This window comes from Ambystoma mexicanum, chromosome 4q (genome assembly GCF_040938575.1).
Source record: "Ambystoma mexicanum isolate Mex_15411 chromosome 4q, UKY_AmexF1_1, whole genome shotgun sequence".
Lineage (NCBI taxonomy): Eukaryota > Metazoa > Chordata > Amphibia > Caudata > Ambystomatidae > Ambystoma > Ambystoma mexicanum.
The window spans coordinates 945,141,421-945,156,619 of NC_090928.1; the positions used below are offsets into that span (position 1 = coordinate 945,141,421).

At 44.5% G+C, this 15,199-nt stretch overlaps 1 protein-coding gene across 3 annotated transcripts in view; it reads right to left on the reverse strand.

The window, feature by feature from the left end:
* Positions 1–15,199, reverse strand: part of UBR2 (ubiquitin protein ligase E3 component n-recognin 2) — a 2,523,611-nt gene that overhangs the window by 480,741 nt on the left and 2,027,671 nt on the right. For all 3 annotated transcript variants that reach the window (XM_069608499.1, XM_069608498.1, XM_069608497.1), the window contains one exon: positions 10,804–10,900. In XM_069608499.1, the coding sequence (XP_069464600.1) occupies positions 10,804–10,900 (97 nt within the window). The remainder of the gene's footprint in view (positions 1–10,803; positions 10,901–15,199) is intronic.

Consider the following 15,199-nt stretch of genomic DNA (forward strand, 5'->3'; position numbering starts at 1 on the left):
CATGGCAAAGGGGAGATCAAACAGGAACCATTGACCACTCATATGTGTCAAAAGAGGTCCTAGGGCTGATTGTCAGTTTTACAATAGAGAAAACTTCAAACAGTGACCACAACTTTTTATGCACAAGATGGGCTGCTCTTCAGAAGCCTCAACAACGTTTAGTGCACGAACTAGAAGTGAATGGGAGGGGCACCCGCCTAAAGCTTACGGAGAACGCTATCAAACAAATCTCAAAGATATACAGGAACTACCACAAAAAACACCAACACCTTAGAAAATAGTAATAAAAAAAGACTATAGAGACACTTGGTGCGCTCCAAATTGAATAATTTTAATCATCAGTTGGTAATTTAACAGTATTGTATCTTTACTATTTTTAGTTGAGCTTTATTCTGTATTATTGTCATACAGTTCCTAATTTTTGCTTTGCTCTGTATTGCATTCATACAGAGTATTTCCACAGTTTTGTTCCACAATATTTTTTATATAATTTTAAAGTTACAATGTTAGCACTTGGATCTCTGTATTGCATTCATACAGAGTGTTATTGATTGCCAACTAATGCCAATATTTGCTGTGTAACAGGATTAAATTGTTAGTCGGCAAACACGATGAGAGTTTCAAGTGATATGTCTTCATCTTTTAATTGTTGAAATAATTGTTCTTTCCATTTCCGTAAGCATGTTTTATATGAAGCAATTGGGTTATTTTTCAGAATTTCTATGGCTGGTATTTTGTCCTTTATCAGCAGTTTCCTTAGGAAATCTAGTTGCTTCCATATCACTATGGAGGATAGTGATTATGTCGCGACTTCATAACGAATTCTCGGCATTGGGTATGAATCTGGTAATCTTAAGGTCTTCCTCCAGAAAATTGCTTCAAATTTCGTACAATTTTTAGGTAGTGTGTGGATCATTGCATCACTGCCATATGTAATTACAGGGATTACTTTCTGCCTATAGAATGTTATAATCGGTTTAAATGACAATTTACCATATTTTCGGTGTAGAAGGCATCCCTCTCTGGCTAGTGATTGAGTTTTTGTTTCCACAGTATCAAACCATTGCTTTTTTGTTTTGGACTGGTTTAACGTGATCCCAAGATATTTGACGGTTGGGACTTCTTCTAGAGAGATGTTATCAATAGAGAGTTTTAGTAATGGTTGTTTCTTAAATGGGAGTTTTACTAAGGCCATGACTTTGGTCTTTGTGGTGTTGATCTTTAGTTTGTTTATCTTCATGTAGGTTCCCATAAGGTGTAAACTCTGTTGTAATCCTGAAATGGTTTTATCTAGCAGGATGATGTCTACATAGAATAGTGCTGGAATTGGAACAGAATTCAGTTTTGGCGGATTCAAAGTGCTATCTTTTAAATGATCTTCGCAGTCTGCTGTGTATAGGTTATATAAAGTGGCTGCAAGAGGGCAGCCCTGCTTTAATCCTTTCGTTTTCGCTATCAAAGGAGTAGTTGTACCATTCTTTGTGAGTCTTACAGAAATTGCGGTGTTGGAATATAATAATTTTATTGGCTCCAAGATCTCTTTTGGACAATTCCAAGCTGATAGTTTTTCCCATAATCGTGTTCTTGAGATAGAGTCGAATGCCATATGTAGGTCTAGGAAAGCAGCGTATATCTGTGTTTTTTCTATTGCTTCATTCTTGATCAAATTCATTATTAGCAGATTTACGTTTGTTCCTACATTTGAAGTAAATCCCGTCTGTCTCACTGCAAATTGGTTTGTGTTCATGGCCCATTCTTTGAGTTTTTTGAGCAGTAGTGCGGCGAAAATCTTGCTTAGTGGATCTAATAATGCAATCGGCCGAAAATTCTGGGGATTATCTCTTGGTCCTTGTTTGCATATAGGGACAATTATTGCTGTTCTCCACGACGGTGGGATTGTCTTTTGTTTGTTGATTGTTTCTATAAATTGTATCATGAAGAGAATCCACATGTCTGTATTTTGTTTTAAGATCGGATTTGATATTGCCGTCGGGGCACGTTCAGTTTGCCAAAGATCTGGATCAAGTCTTCCTTATCGTAATCGATTTTCCAAGAGTTGTTTGCGGTCTGTGAAATTGGAGGCAGAGTGGTAACAGAATCGTTGTAGATGTTTGTAAAATGATCTGTCCACTTTTGCATAGTCACGTTTGTTACCAGAAGTTGTTGATTACGGTCATTGTTGTTCAGAAGATTCCACAGATGTCTTGGATTGTGGTTCTTATAAGTCTTCAACATGGTTTCTGCGCCATTTTGCAGTAATATTGCGTGATATGACTTCTTCCAATTTGTGTACCTTTGTTTTATTTTTCTCTTCTGTGAGAAGATTGAAGTTCCATTTACTGGTTTTAATTTGCGAATATCTTTGCGCATCTCCTTTTTTCCTGAACGATTTGCGTGTTATAGTGGTGATTATGTGATTTCATTTGATTCTTTCTTGGCTTTAAGAAAGGAATCAAGAAGGCATCATAATTGAGTTTGTCAATATCTGGCATTGATGTTAGTTGCATTTGCTTTGTGAGGTCTCTTAATTGTTCCTCAGTTAATCGCAAATTACGATTATTGCCAGTGACTTCTGTCGGAGTACGGAAATCAATCTTTTTTAGTTGTGCAAGTCCAAAGCCGTTAATAATAATTTGGTTATGATCACTTCTTGTTGTTGTATTGATTACTGTCTCTGTGATGGAATCAAATAGGTGTGCTGACAAATATACATAGTCTATTGTTGCTGTTGCCTTGCCGCTGTCCCATGTAGGTAGGGTTTTGCCCATCCCATCATTTGGATGATCGACTTGTTTAAGGTTACGAGTGGAAGTCTCTTTGTGCCATTTCTTTGCACGTGTAGACAATTCCACATACTCCATCCGTTGGCCGAGTTTATTAAATAGATGTATATTTAAATCACCGCAAATAATGAATTCCACGTGATGATGCTCTAGAAGTGTTTGATCGATAATTAAGAAAACATCGTCCAGAAATTTACTGTTGTTTAGTGTTGCGGGATTCCAGTATAGGTTCATAATGGATATTAATCGCTCATGGCTGTTGGGAGTGGATTCTTGTATTTGAATAATAGTAACTCTCAGACCTCAATATGCAAAGCGTAAACTGGCAAGCAATGATTGGATTAGAACCTGCCAAATGAAAACCCTATATTCAAGAAATCTCCAAAGCCATCTAGCTGTTCGAGCGTTAAATGAAACTCCAAAATACATGGAACTATTTCCTGACGACAAGATCCGCACAGTGTATATGGCGATCCGTCTGAACAATCTGCCGACAAGAGATAAGCTTGCAATGGTCAGACAAATTCTGAAAACCGACAGACATTGCCGCTTTTGTAAAGATAGAGAAGAACCAGAGACAATACATCATCTAGTAATGATCTGTCCTGAATTGATGCATGAGAGAATGATTTTTGGCAAATTCTTTAACATATCAACTCAACAGATGGACAAAGAACTGCGATGGGCACTACTATTGAATGGACATGAAAACAAATTAATTTTCACGATAGTGCAGTTCTTACTGACAATGACGAATATCACTTTAGTTGCCTCATAATGACAAAAGAAATCCTTTTTATTTACCTGTAGTTATACTTTTTCTTTTTCGCTTTTCTTTCTTTTTCCCTATGAATTTTTTACCCGTTCGAATTGTAATGTCTTAAAAATGAAAAGTTTGTAACAAACTAAATCATTTTAAATAAAAAAAAAAAATTAAAAAAAAGAAAACAGTGTAGGTGAAGCATGGTGGGTAACCCACTTCACAAAGCTTTATGGTTCAGTTCCCAATGAAAAATCTTGAGAGAACTCCATCTGGCCTCCAACAAGCAGGGAGTACACAGACTTGGAATATCCCCTGAAATGAAGATGAGATCCTGATCATAATCAAGAAACTTAACAACTCAAGGGCCCCAGGCCCAGATGGGATTTCAAATAGCGATTTGAAACAACACCCGGAACTATGGTCTCGTCTCATCAGCAAAATCTTTAAGAACTGTAACCAGGAACAAACCATTCTAGCATCCTGGCGAAAAGCCATAGTTGTCCCCATCTTCAAGCGAGGAGACAGAGAGGACCCGTGTCACTGCCGTCCTATATCACTCCTTGACGTCATCGGGAAAATCTTCGGCGGGCTTGCCTTGTAAATTTTGCAAATTTGGCTTAACTCAGAAAAACATAGCGACCCATTTCAGACGGGTTTTTTTAAGAACACGGGAACAACCAACAATATACTTATGCTCCCTACAATCAAAGCCAAGGTTCTTCAGGGCGGCCAGGCAGTCCACATGGCTTTTGTTGACCTGTTCCAGGCTTTTGACCATGCCAACAGGGACTTGCTATGACAAAAACTGGGACTCATGAACTGCCCTGAATCAGTATTAGGCCCGATTCAAGCCTTATACCAGGAAACAATGATGAAGGTAAGGCTTCGTCAAGAGGGCCTATTGTCTACAGAAATCAGCACGGTCAGAGGAGTCAAACAGGGCTGCCCTCTGGCCCCTGCACTATATAACGCCTATATTGCTGATTATCCAGACACAGAAGCCGAGGTAGACATTTTTCACCAACGATTGGAGGAGTAAAAGGTATTGCGTCTTTTATATGCAGACAACATCATTCTGCTGGACATGATGCCAATTGGACTTCAAAGGCAGCCGACGAACCTGGTGACGTACTTGAACATTAACAATTTGCATTTGAATACGATGAAAACCAAGGTGATGTCTTGGGAAGCATAAGAAAGAAACAAAATAAATCAAACTGGTTTGCAGAAGGTTTAAAACTTGAAAAAGTCAACACCTTCAAATACTTAGGAGTCATGATGAGCAATAGTTCTGCAGAGACTTCAATGCAGGCCTTGCTATGGTCAAAACTGAAGTCCCCAACGACCCAAGCTAGGGTAGTTGATTAAAAGTAAATATGGCAGATTTTCTCTTGTCGCAGCAATGAACTTTTACAAGTTAAAGGTGGTGCCATTGATCCTATATGGGACGGATGCAATGTTTCTATTACCTGAAAAGATCTGGAATAAACTCGAGAGGTTTTTTTGGAGGAGAGTATTGGGTTTGGCACATACTACACCTATGCCGCTCATCAGACGTGAATTATGTCTCTTATCATTGAAGGCCATCAAAGAGAGAAACACGCTGATGTTGTACCGAAAGGGTCTCCTATATGCTAAATCAAAGGCATTGGAATTAGTTAGTAAAGAAATAGAAGCTGGTAACATCCACGCATTGACAGACTGGAAGAACTGGAACATCAGTCTATTGAAGGGGCTAGACACTCCTATTGAATTACCTCTAACCAGCCCTGACAAGGTAACCAAGACACTCTGAGTTAGACTGGATAACTGTTAGGCAGAAACCTGTGCAGTTCCCTTAGGGACCACTGCAAAAGGCTTAAGACTACAGGTGTTGGCAGTAAACCCAATTGGTAGCAGTCTGTACCACCCAGATTTACGTGTTAGCTGTGGCTGAGCAGCCAGACCTCTCTCAAGAAGAGTTAGACAGTATATAGAGTATACAAGATAGGTGCCAAAATACAGTAGCACAAGCAAACACTGACCAAAGCTTTGGTATCAAAGTATATAATTATTTATTTAAAGACACACTCATAGAAACACTCCAGCACTATTATTGTAAGCAAGTTCAAAACACAGTCACTATTAATATATATGCATCCCTTATTCCTCATTAGACAAGTCTTAGTTAACACCACTTATTTTCAGACAGAGGTGAGCGCTTAACTAAAGATGGCCTCCAATAAGTTATCAAAAAAGGGAGGGAAAAGGCAGAAATTAGAAAAGCACACAACACTAATACTTTAGAAGCCCCCAGCAAGGCAGGAAAGTCAAAGTCTACTAGTGAGCAAAAAGTTCAGAGGCCAGGCTCCCTCTTGGAGAGAACAGAACACCAATGTGCCCAAGATCACACACTTTAAGAGGCTTTGAAAAAGTCTTGCAGAGAGTTCAAAAAGGAATTAGTTCAGCTCAGAAAAGCTCAGTTAGCCATCCTAGGGTCAGCCCAGGTGGTAAGACGAGGATTTAGTAGTCACCCCGTACAGACCGTTGCAAGGGAGGCTAGGCGGACACAGTACCTTTAAGATGGAGAGGATTCTCCAGCGGGGGCAGTTGTTCCTGGAAGCGGGTGCAAGTCGCGGCGTCGTCCAGAGGAAGAGAAGATCTCGACGTGGAGGAAAGCTGAAGGTCGTTGCACTGCCAGGTAAGAAACCAGCCGCGGAGTTATCCGGTTAAAAGGTACTACCCTTTTATTCGCGGTAGTAGTAAATCGTGGTATCCCAGTTGCCGGGGTGCTTGGCACAGGCAAGGCGGCCACGAGATGATCCGGGAAGGCGAAAAGACGGGCAAACTGGTTATCCCCACCAGTCAAAGGAAGAAGACTCCTCGGATGAAGATCTTCTCTGTCGTCAGTAAAAGTGGTGAGACGGTTCAGCAGGGTTCCACCGGTGGTGTCGTCGTTGCAGGTCGGCTCAGCTTCTCCCTCCTTGGATTCTTAGGTCCTGTGGCGACGTCTCCAGTTCCAGTCCCCAAAGCCCTGCCTTTATGCAGAAAACCCCCATTCATCAGTCCTAACTGTCACTCAAACATGCTAAGGGGTGAGCCGGGCGGCTCACCACTGGGCCAATCACACAAGAGTGCGACTTGAGTTGCCGAGGCAACTCAGTCCAGGGTGCCTAAACCCCCCTCCCACACATCCTGTAGACCCAGACAGAGTGGCACCACTTTTGGAGGCTTCCGTGTAGAAGCCCGCCAAAAAGTGGAACAAAGGGCTCGACTTGGGTTGGAGTTACAGAGGCGAACACAAATGCCATTATAAAACCGAGTTCTGACAAAAAGACCCAACCGGGGAATAAATATTAAATAAATAACCCGGCGGTATCTTTTACATTGCACCAAAAAGTGGTGCGTTTAAAATGAATGGGAAAATCCCATAGAAAATATTCTGGTGGAATATTTTGCGTGGTAACCACTGCCACCAGCCAGAAACTTGACGAGGGGGGGACTGCACAGTGCCCCCTCGAAAAACAGACCCAGGGGCAATCTAATTACCCCACCAGTACTTCCACAATATGATGGTTTGTACTGGTTCTGTTCCCAATTTAAGACTAGTAAAGTCAATGGTGACTTTACATGCCCTGGGAGACAGTAGTCAGTCCCAGGGTATGGAGTCTATGTTTGGGGGTCACTATGACACCCCTGTGGTTACTGCACTGAGGGTGCTGTGTAACACACTTACCAAAAACCACATGAAACCCTATGGAGTAAAAGACCCCATAGCCCATAAAACACATTTCAGAGTCAAAGGATATCTCAAATCATGTCTAAGAGTGGGAGAAAAGGAGTCTCACTCTTAGCAGGAGAGAAAAAATAAACCCCAAAAATCCAGCAAAGCTGCTGGGGGACTCACTAGGTTTGGGAAATTAGCCTTAACAGAGAATTCTCCCTAACAATAACCACTGGAGAGACTGCAAACAAGTACATTCTGTCCCCAGGTCACCCAAGAAAGTAAATGAAGTGAGAAGCTATTTGGAAACATTTCCAGACAAGAGCTTAAGCAGGACCTTCCTGGCTTGAACCAACTTAAAACAAATTAAAAACTCTTTACAAGAAAGCTTTCATCCACGGACAAGTGCAGATACTGCAAAAACTTGGACAAAGTTGCAATCCCTAGGTAAAATCTTTAATTCTTTCACTACACTAACAGAAGATAACTGGTGGACGGCGCTGACAAGTGGTGATGACAATCACTGTGTGATTGGCATAGCGACCTTTATTAAAAACATCCACCTGGAGCAACAGGGTAGATGAAAACTCGAAGGAACTGTTACCTGGAGCATCACACTTCGGGAGCGACAGCACGACTGTTTCACTAGCCTTTTGCCTTTTCTTTTGGGCCACAACTTTTTTTGATGCTCTTTTTCTTTCAAAAGGATCGATCTCCAGGAGAAGGCACTTTGGTGTTTCTTTTATTTTGAAAAAAATGTGTAATCAATTAAATCGAAATAAATAAATAAATAGATAGGCTGATGCAGGTATACAAGTGGGGACCAGCATGCACGTGGTCTCGCTGTACGCAGACGACATGCTGCTTTATTTGAACAATCCTGAGGTGAACCTGCTGCATATACACTCAAGGTTCTGGACAGCTTTGCTAACCTCTCCCGCATAACTATCAGCATCGAGAATCAAGACTGTTCCCCTTGGCGGGGTTAGCTGGGCTAGAGCAACGGTATCTGCCAAACCTTGACCGGCAGTCGGCCGCAGACACTTCCCGGTATCTGTGAGCTAAGGTCCATCATGACCCAAGAAAGGATCACAAAATGAACACGATTAGGGATTATCGGGGGATAGAGAATTCCATGGAATTCTGGCAGAGGCTACCCTTGTCAATGATGGGCAGAGTGGCGCTGCTCAAAATGGTGGTGTTGTAGCGCCTGTTACATCATTTCACAAACATACCCTACAACATCCCAAAGTTGTTTTTCTGTGAACTTGACTAAGATCAGAAGGTTTATATTTGGGGGAGGGAGAAGAGGTGCAGAAATTCGCTGAGCACACTAAGCAGGAATTACAAGGATGGAGGGAGGGATAAGGCTGCAGCATTTTGAATCCTCGGAGTGCAATTATAGTTTGTGGTTACCTGGTTGGCTGACCAGGCCTCACTTGACACTGGCTTGCTGCTGGACTTTGCTAAGCCTTATTAATTGCGGGAAGTCCTCTGGGCAAAGGATACCAGCTAGTATGGCTGGTCCTTACTACTAGAGCTGGGTTGGACGATTTGGCAATGATTCAGGAGGCTTTTGGACGGTCGAAAATCATACTCAGCTGACATCCCACTTGCAGCAGCTTGCGTGAGGAACCATGGTGAGGTCCGCAGTTTCAGGCGCCACTGGGAACCTCAGGGGATAATCACCTTGGGGGACCTATTTGACAATGGAAGGCTGATGAGCTTCCCTGGGCTAGTTCAGGGGAAGGACATCTCATAGGGCCAGTTTCTCACACACCTACGAGTGATTAGGACATTGGAGGCCAGATGGCCTGAATTCCGCGGGGGCTTGGACGAGCATCCGGTGCTGGACACTTTGTATGACGTATCAGAGGTGAGTCCCACTGTTTCTAGGCTATATGAACTGTTGCAAGACACATTCAGGACTCCGAACGAAGCACAAGGAGCGAGCCAAATCGGAGGCAGATATTGGGAGGACACTTGAGGACGGGGAATGGGCCAATGTGCTGGCGTACACGAGGAAGGTGTCCAGAAATGCCCGATTTAAATTGACACAGCATTATGTCGCACATAGGGAATATATGACACTGCAGGCAATCTCCCTGTTCCCAGGCGCGGCAGAGCAGAAGCCCTCCAGATGTGCAAACGATAAGGCTGGTATGCTACATATGTTTTGGTCTTGCTCAGTGATTAGGGCCTTTTTGCAGGACATTGCTGGGAGGGTGGCAAAAGGGGTGGGAGGGGGAGGGGGGGTTCAATGCATGACTGGTCACCTGAGGCATGCCTGCTTCGAATGTTTCTGCACTGAGGTGCGCCTCACTAGGATGAAGGATCTCATATGCAGATCGGCTAAGCGCAGAATTGCATTAGCGTGGAAGTACCCGAATGGCCCCCACATAGAGGCGTGGTGGGGGGACCTGTGGAAATGGGCAGAAGCGGAAACAGTGGTGTGGCACTGCGCAGTGTGCAAGGAACAGAGGGAGGACAGTAACAATATTATGGCCTGGAACACACTACTGCAGACAATGTTTGCCCCCTCAGATGACATGCCTGCTTGAAGCCCTGTAAGGTTGCCTTGTAGTCTGAAGACAGAGGTGTGTGGCGGGATGATGTTGGCAGGGTGAGCAAAGGTGAAATGGGGAATGGATGGGTGGGCGAACACATGCTCTGGTTAAGGTTGCACTTTGTACTTTCGTGGGATCAAAATTCGGCATGTATATGTGGATTTGCAGGCACAGAGGCGGGCTCCAGACAGATACTCTGGAAGGAAACGCTAATTGATGTGGGTAATTTATCTGCACTGAAACTGATTATGTATTGGGAATGATTCCATCATCGATGTGACACTGCGCAGGAAGCGCTACTCACTGTACTGATTTACTTGTTGAAATAAAATAAAAACAATTAAAAAAATATAATAGATGAGGAATCCATGGGAGAAACAAATCCATTAGAAGTCCCCTTTTACAGAGGCTTCGTCCCAGGGGTTATGCAAGGCACACTTCATCCCAGGGGTTACGCAAGGCAAGTTCAGGTAGGGTGTTCCTCTGTAGGGGTGACTCAGACCTTGCCTGCCCGAGGGGGCCTGACATCTACCTCTTTGGGTTTAAGTGGCAAAGGGGCAAAATCGAAACCTGGAGGGTTTGCGCGATGCTGTTTTGAGGAATGCCAGCCCCAATAACTTGCTGTAGGCTTTAAGGCCTGAAACCTATGCAGGGACTCTTCGAGTCTGGGGCGCGAACACATCCTGTGCGCTGGTCATGCCGCAACGTTTGTGGACTGTAAGTATCCCAAAGGGTCACCTCATGGCCCCAAGCATAAGTCGCATCCCCAGTGAGATCCAGACAGATCTCACTGAGGAGAAATATTCATAAGTACCACACAAATGAGCAAAATGTTCAGAGGACTCAATGGCGACGACTACCTTATAATCATGATGTATATTCAGAGCACATGGGACACTGTCCTTAAAACAATTCCTTAAATCTATATTTGAAGTGACCCTGCATGAAAGGTTTTGACTATAAAGATGCAAATATTGTTATACTCACATCCAAAAAGAGAACAGAATTGTGCCTGCTCCACAGAAAGAGGCACAACAGTCCAGTGTGCTGCAGCAAATTGTGTTAACGACTTCAGACAGTCATCCTGAAAAAGCAAATCCAAATGTTACAATCTCAAAATAACTAAAATCCAAAGGTGCAAAAATTGTGAGTAGAACAGCAAAACCTGATTCAGCATATTACTGTACGAACATCACTTCCCTGGACGTAACATGATAAAAGGTACAGTAGAGCTCTTAAAACTTTCAGCTGAGATATATCTGAGGCTTTTACCAAGTTCAACAAGAAAATCATCATAAAGTCAAAGCATGTGCAACTTATTTCTTTGTTTTCTTTTTAAACAAAGACATTTTAAACCATACACAAAGTACAAACAAATTGTTAGTATACGGAATAGAGTACCAGATATGGAACAAGTTACCTACCTGTAACTATTGTTCTCCAGCATGGGTCTGGCATGGATTCACATGCTTGTGAATATTCCCTGTCATCTGTCCGGAAATCCTCGGTAAAAGAAAAAACAGTTTCACTTTCACTTACAAACTGCATTTCTCCTCTAAACCAATCACTGCACACTGGGTCATACTACCCCCAGCCAATGACTGCCCTATCCCTAAGCTCCTCCTGTGGCAGCCATCTTCAGATTTGGTAAGCACGTAAAGTGGCAATATGACCAAGAAGAGTGGCAGAGGGCCCAGCAGGAGGGTTCACATGTAAATCCATGCCAGAGCCATTCTGGAGAACAATAGTTTCAGGTATGTTACTGGTTCCTTCTCCAGCATGGGGTCTGACATGGATTCACATGTTCATGAATAAAGAATACATAGCAGTACAACATTACAACCACAGGAGGTGGGAAGACTCAACAGAAGCAATTACTCTAACCTCCAGGCTCACCTTCAAGCAAACAGGTTGCGTAACACTGCATGGCCGACAATGGACTCCTCTCTGGAATCCCTGTCGACGCAGTAGAATCTTGTGAATGTGTACGTGGACCTCAACATAGCAGCCCTGCAGATGTCCAGCAGGGCCACACCAGACAGGAACGCCGCCGTTGCATCAATCGGTCTGGTGGAATGGGCTCTCGGGCAGCAGTCGGTTCGCCAACCAGTGACAGTGTGTGATTCAGCCGGAGAGTCACCTGGATATGGAAGCCTTGGACAAGGCATTCCCATGGTTCACAAGACCAAATTTCAACAATAGTTGATATGTCTTCCGGAAACTCTTTGTGCATTCCACATAGAACTTCAGAGCACTAGCCACATCTAGCGAGTGCAAGGCCCTCTCAGCCGGCGACGCAGATTTCGGAAAGAACATGGGCAACACCAAGGGCTCGTTGAGGTGGAATTCCGACTGAACCTTTGGCATGAAAGAGGAATGCGTCCACAGCACCACCCTCGTGTTGTGAAAAGTCAAACAGGGCTGATAGCAGGATAGGGCCTGGATCTCACCCACCCTCCTGGCAGAGGCGAGGATAACGAGGAAAGCCGTTTTCCACGAAAGGAACTTGAGATGCCGGATGCATAGGCTTGAAGGGAGCCCCCATGAGCCTTGTCAGTACCACGTGGAGTACCCACTCAACGTGGGCCGGCGCCTTCACCGACAGGAACGATCGAAACAATCCTTTGAGGAACTCCTTGACGAGACGGTGGGACCAAAGAGAAGACCGTTCTAGAGAACTGGTGCAGCGGGAGATAGCCGCCAGATGCACCTTGATAGAGGCGTGTGCCAGCCCCGCCTTGGCCAAGGACAAGTACTGAAGAATCTGCTGGGCTGTGACCCTTGTGGATTGATCTTCTGCATCCAGCACCACGGCGCGAAACGTTTCCACTTGTGCGCGTAGCACTTCATAGTCGAAGACGCTCTGGCCCTGGCAAGGAGCTGACTGAAATCTGCTGGTTGTTCGTAACCTCCGAACTCTAAGGCTGCAGAAGCCAAGCCTTCAGGTTCAGCGATCCTGGGTTGTGATGAAGGATTGCGCCTCCTTCTCTGGCGAGCAGATCTGAGACTGGGAGCGACGTTGACAGACTAAGAAGATCTGGGTACCAAATCTGCCTCAGCTAAGGCGAGCAGACAAGGATCATCCTGCATCAGCACTGTTTGAGTTGATTGATGACTCACAGCAGGAGAGGCAATGGAGGGAACACATACAGAAACAGGCCTTCCCACGGGAAGGAAAACACGTCCCGCCTGCTCCTTGGCTGGTGGAACCTGCTGGCGAATATCTGGCATTTGGAATTTGTCGCTGTTGCAAAAAGATCGATCTGGGGTCTGTCCCACTTGCAGAAGAGGCAGTCCACTTGATCTTGTCGAAGTCCCCACGTGTGGCAAGAGCGCAGCTCCCTGCTGACGGAGTCAGCAATGTTGTTTGTTAGGGAGAATTCTCAGAAATGTGCTAATTCCACTATACCTTAGAGACCCCCAGCAACATTTTAGGACTTTTAATTCTTATCCTCGAGAGAGTGAGACTTTTTTTCCCCACTCATATGTATTTTTTAATGTGATTTGAACTCTGTTTCTTTTGGTTGTAGAGTCTGAAACTCCATAGGCATCATCTTTTTTCACTGTGACACAGCACCTTCAGTGCAGTGGCACAGGAAAGTCTTTCAGTTTTCTCAACTGTTTAAATATTTTTTCTTGGATAAACTACTGTTTCCAAGAGCAGTAAAGTGAAATTGACTTTACTTACATTTTTTACTTTCTAGACCCAGCACAAACTATATCACAATATGGTGCTGGAGGTGTTACTTCGTATACCCTTTTGTCTAGTTTCTCATGTAACATTTTTATGTTAAGCTTTCTACAATGTATGGCTGGTGGCAATGGTATACTTTTAACTACCGTGGTGTGTGTTTACCGTAGACTGCGTTCGCAGCTAAAGTGAAGCACCGTTGGGTGCCATTTTTGTCAAAATGGCCCCGGTCTTCTTATTGCACCATTTCTTGTTGTAAAGGTCCTTCTTGAGATTTACTCTGCACGCCAAACCAGGTTTGGTCCCTTTGTTCATTTTGTCTTTGAGGGATTCACAAGTGAAGCCCGCCTCTGGCTCCAGTATGTCTGGCAGGGGCATGAAGTGAAGGAGGTGCCCAAAACTCCATGTGCTTAATCCTCTTGGTTACAGGAATGCACCCAAAGGCGATTGGCCAGCTGGCTGTCAGGCAAGGACAGCCACCCTGCTGTTTGATTGACAGCTAGGCTGGAATTAATGGGAGAAACCTGCATAAAAAGGCTTTTTGACTTGGAAGGCACAGTCGACCACTGGATGAAGGAATTCAAAGATGAACTTGGAAGAGACGCCTGCTGCAACTCCCTGACCGTTGGTTTGCCCGGTGAAGCCCTGCTGCTTTGCTGAAGCTCTGAATTCGCCTCGACTAGAGAAGCCCTGCAAGGATGACTTCTCCCCTTCAGTTGGTGGAACGAATCAACTCAAAAGAGAACTCGTCTGGACATCCTCTCGGAGTTGGCTGTACTTCCTTGCTGTTGCAGGAACCAAAGTGCCAGGGAGAGAAACACTAGATTGGAATGCATCCTTTTAAGTCGGACCCGAGCTGCTGGAAGATCCTCCAGAAGCCTAGTAAGCAGGACCGACCAAGTCTGAGCCACATCAACAGAGTGCTGGACCCCATATGCGAGGAAAGTCCAGAGTGTTATCCGAGAGTCCGCGGTGGTGCTATTTGCTGAGATGCGAGGAGCTCAAACTGCGAAGTGCCACTGAATAGAAGTTTATCCTTTTGTGTCGCCGAACGGTCCGTTGTGTTGCAGGAGTCCCCAGAAGTCCTCCCTCCTGTCCCCACGACTGAGGCACAGGAACAAAAGGATATGCAGAGCCACAAAGGAACAGAAGCCAGCTGGAACCATTTCTTCTAACCAAAGAGAACTTTCCTCTTGTAGTGTAACCTCACTTGATCTCAGTTGAGACTTGTCCTGGTTGCATCTGTAGAGTTGCTACAGCTTCTTTACCTCACAAGCCTAACCAGATTGTGGCCCTACATTGATTCTACTGTTCTACAAACACATCTAAAACATTGTGCAAGACTTTTATTCACCTACAAGAACTGCTTCAGCTCACCTAGACTTTTGCCCAATTGACATTGTCTGACTTGGTTCCCTGAATAACTCTTCTGTCCTCTGACATTGGGCCTCATTACGAGGAAGGAGGTAACCATGCCGCTGTTTGCGTCATGGCTACCTCCAATCCAGGTACCGGGTCGGGGTTCCCTGAATGGGGAAGTACCGAGCCATTCCAACCCTGGAGGGCCCGGTATTTCCCCATTCAGGGAACCCCGACCCGGTACATCCCCAATTCCCATTGAGCCCACAGAGGGCTCAATGGGAATGGGGAGCATGCTAACAACGGGCCCGTTAATGACGGGCCCGCTGTTAG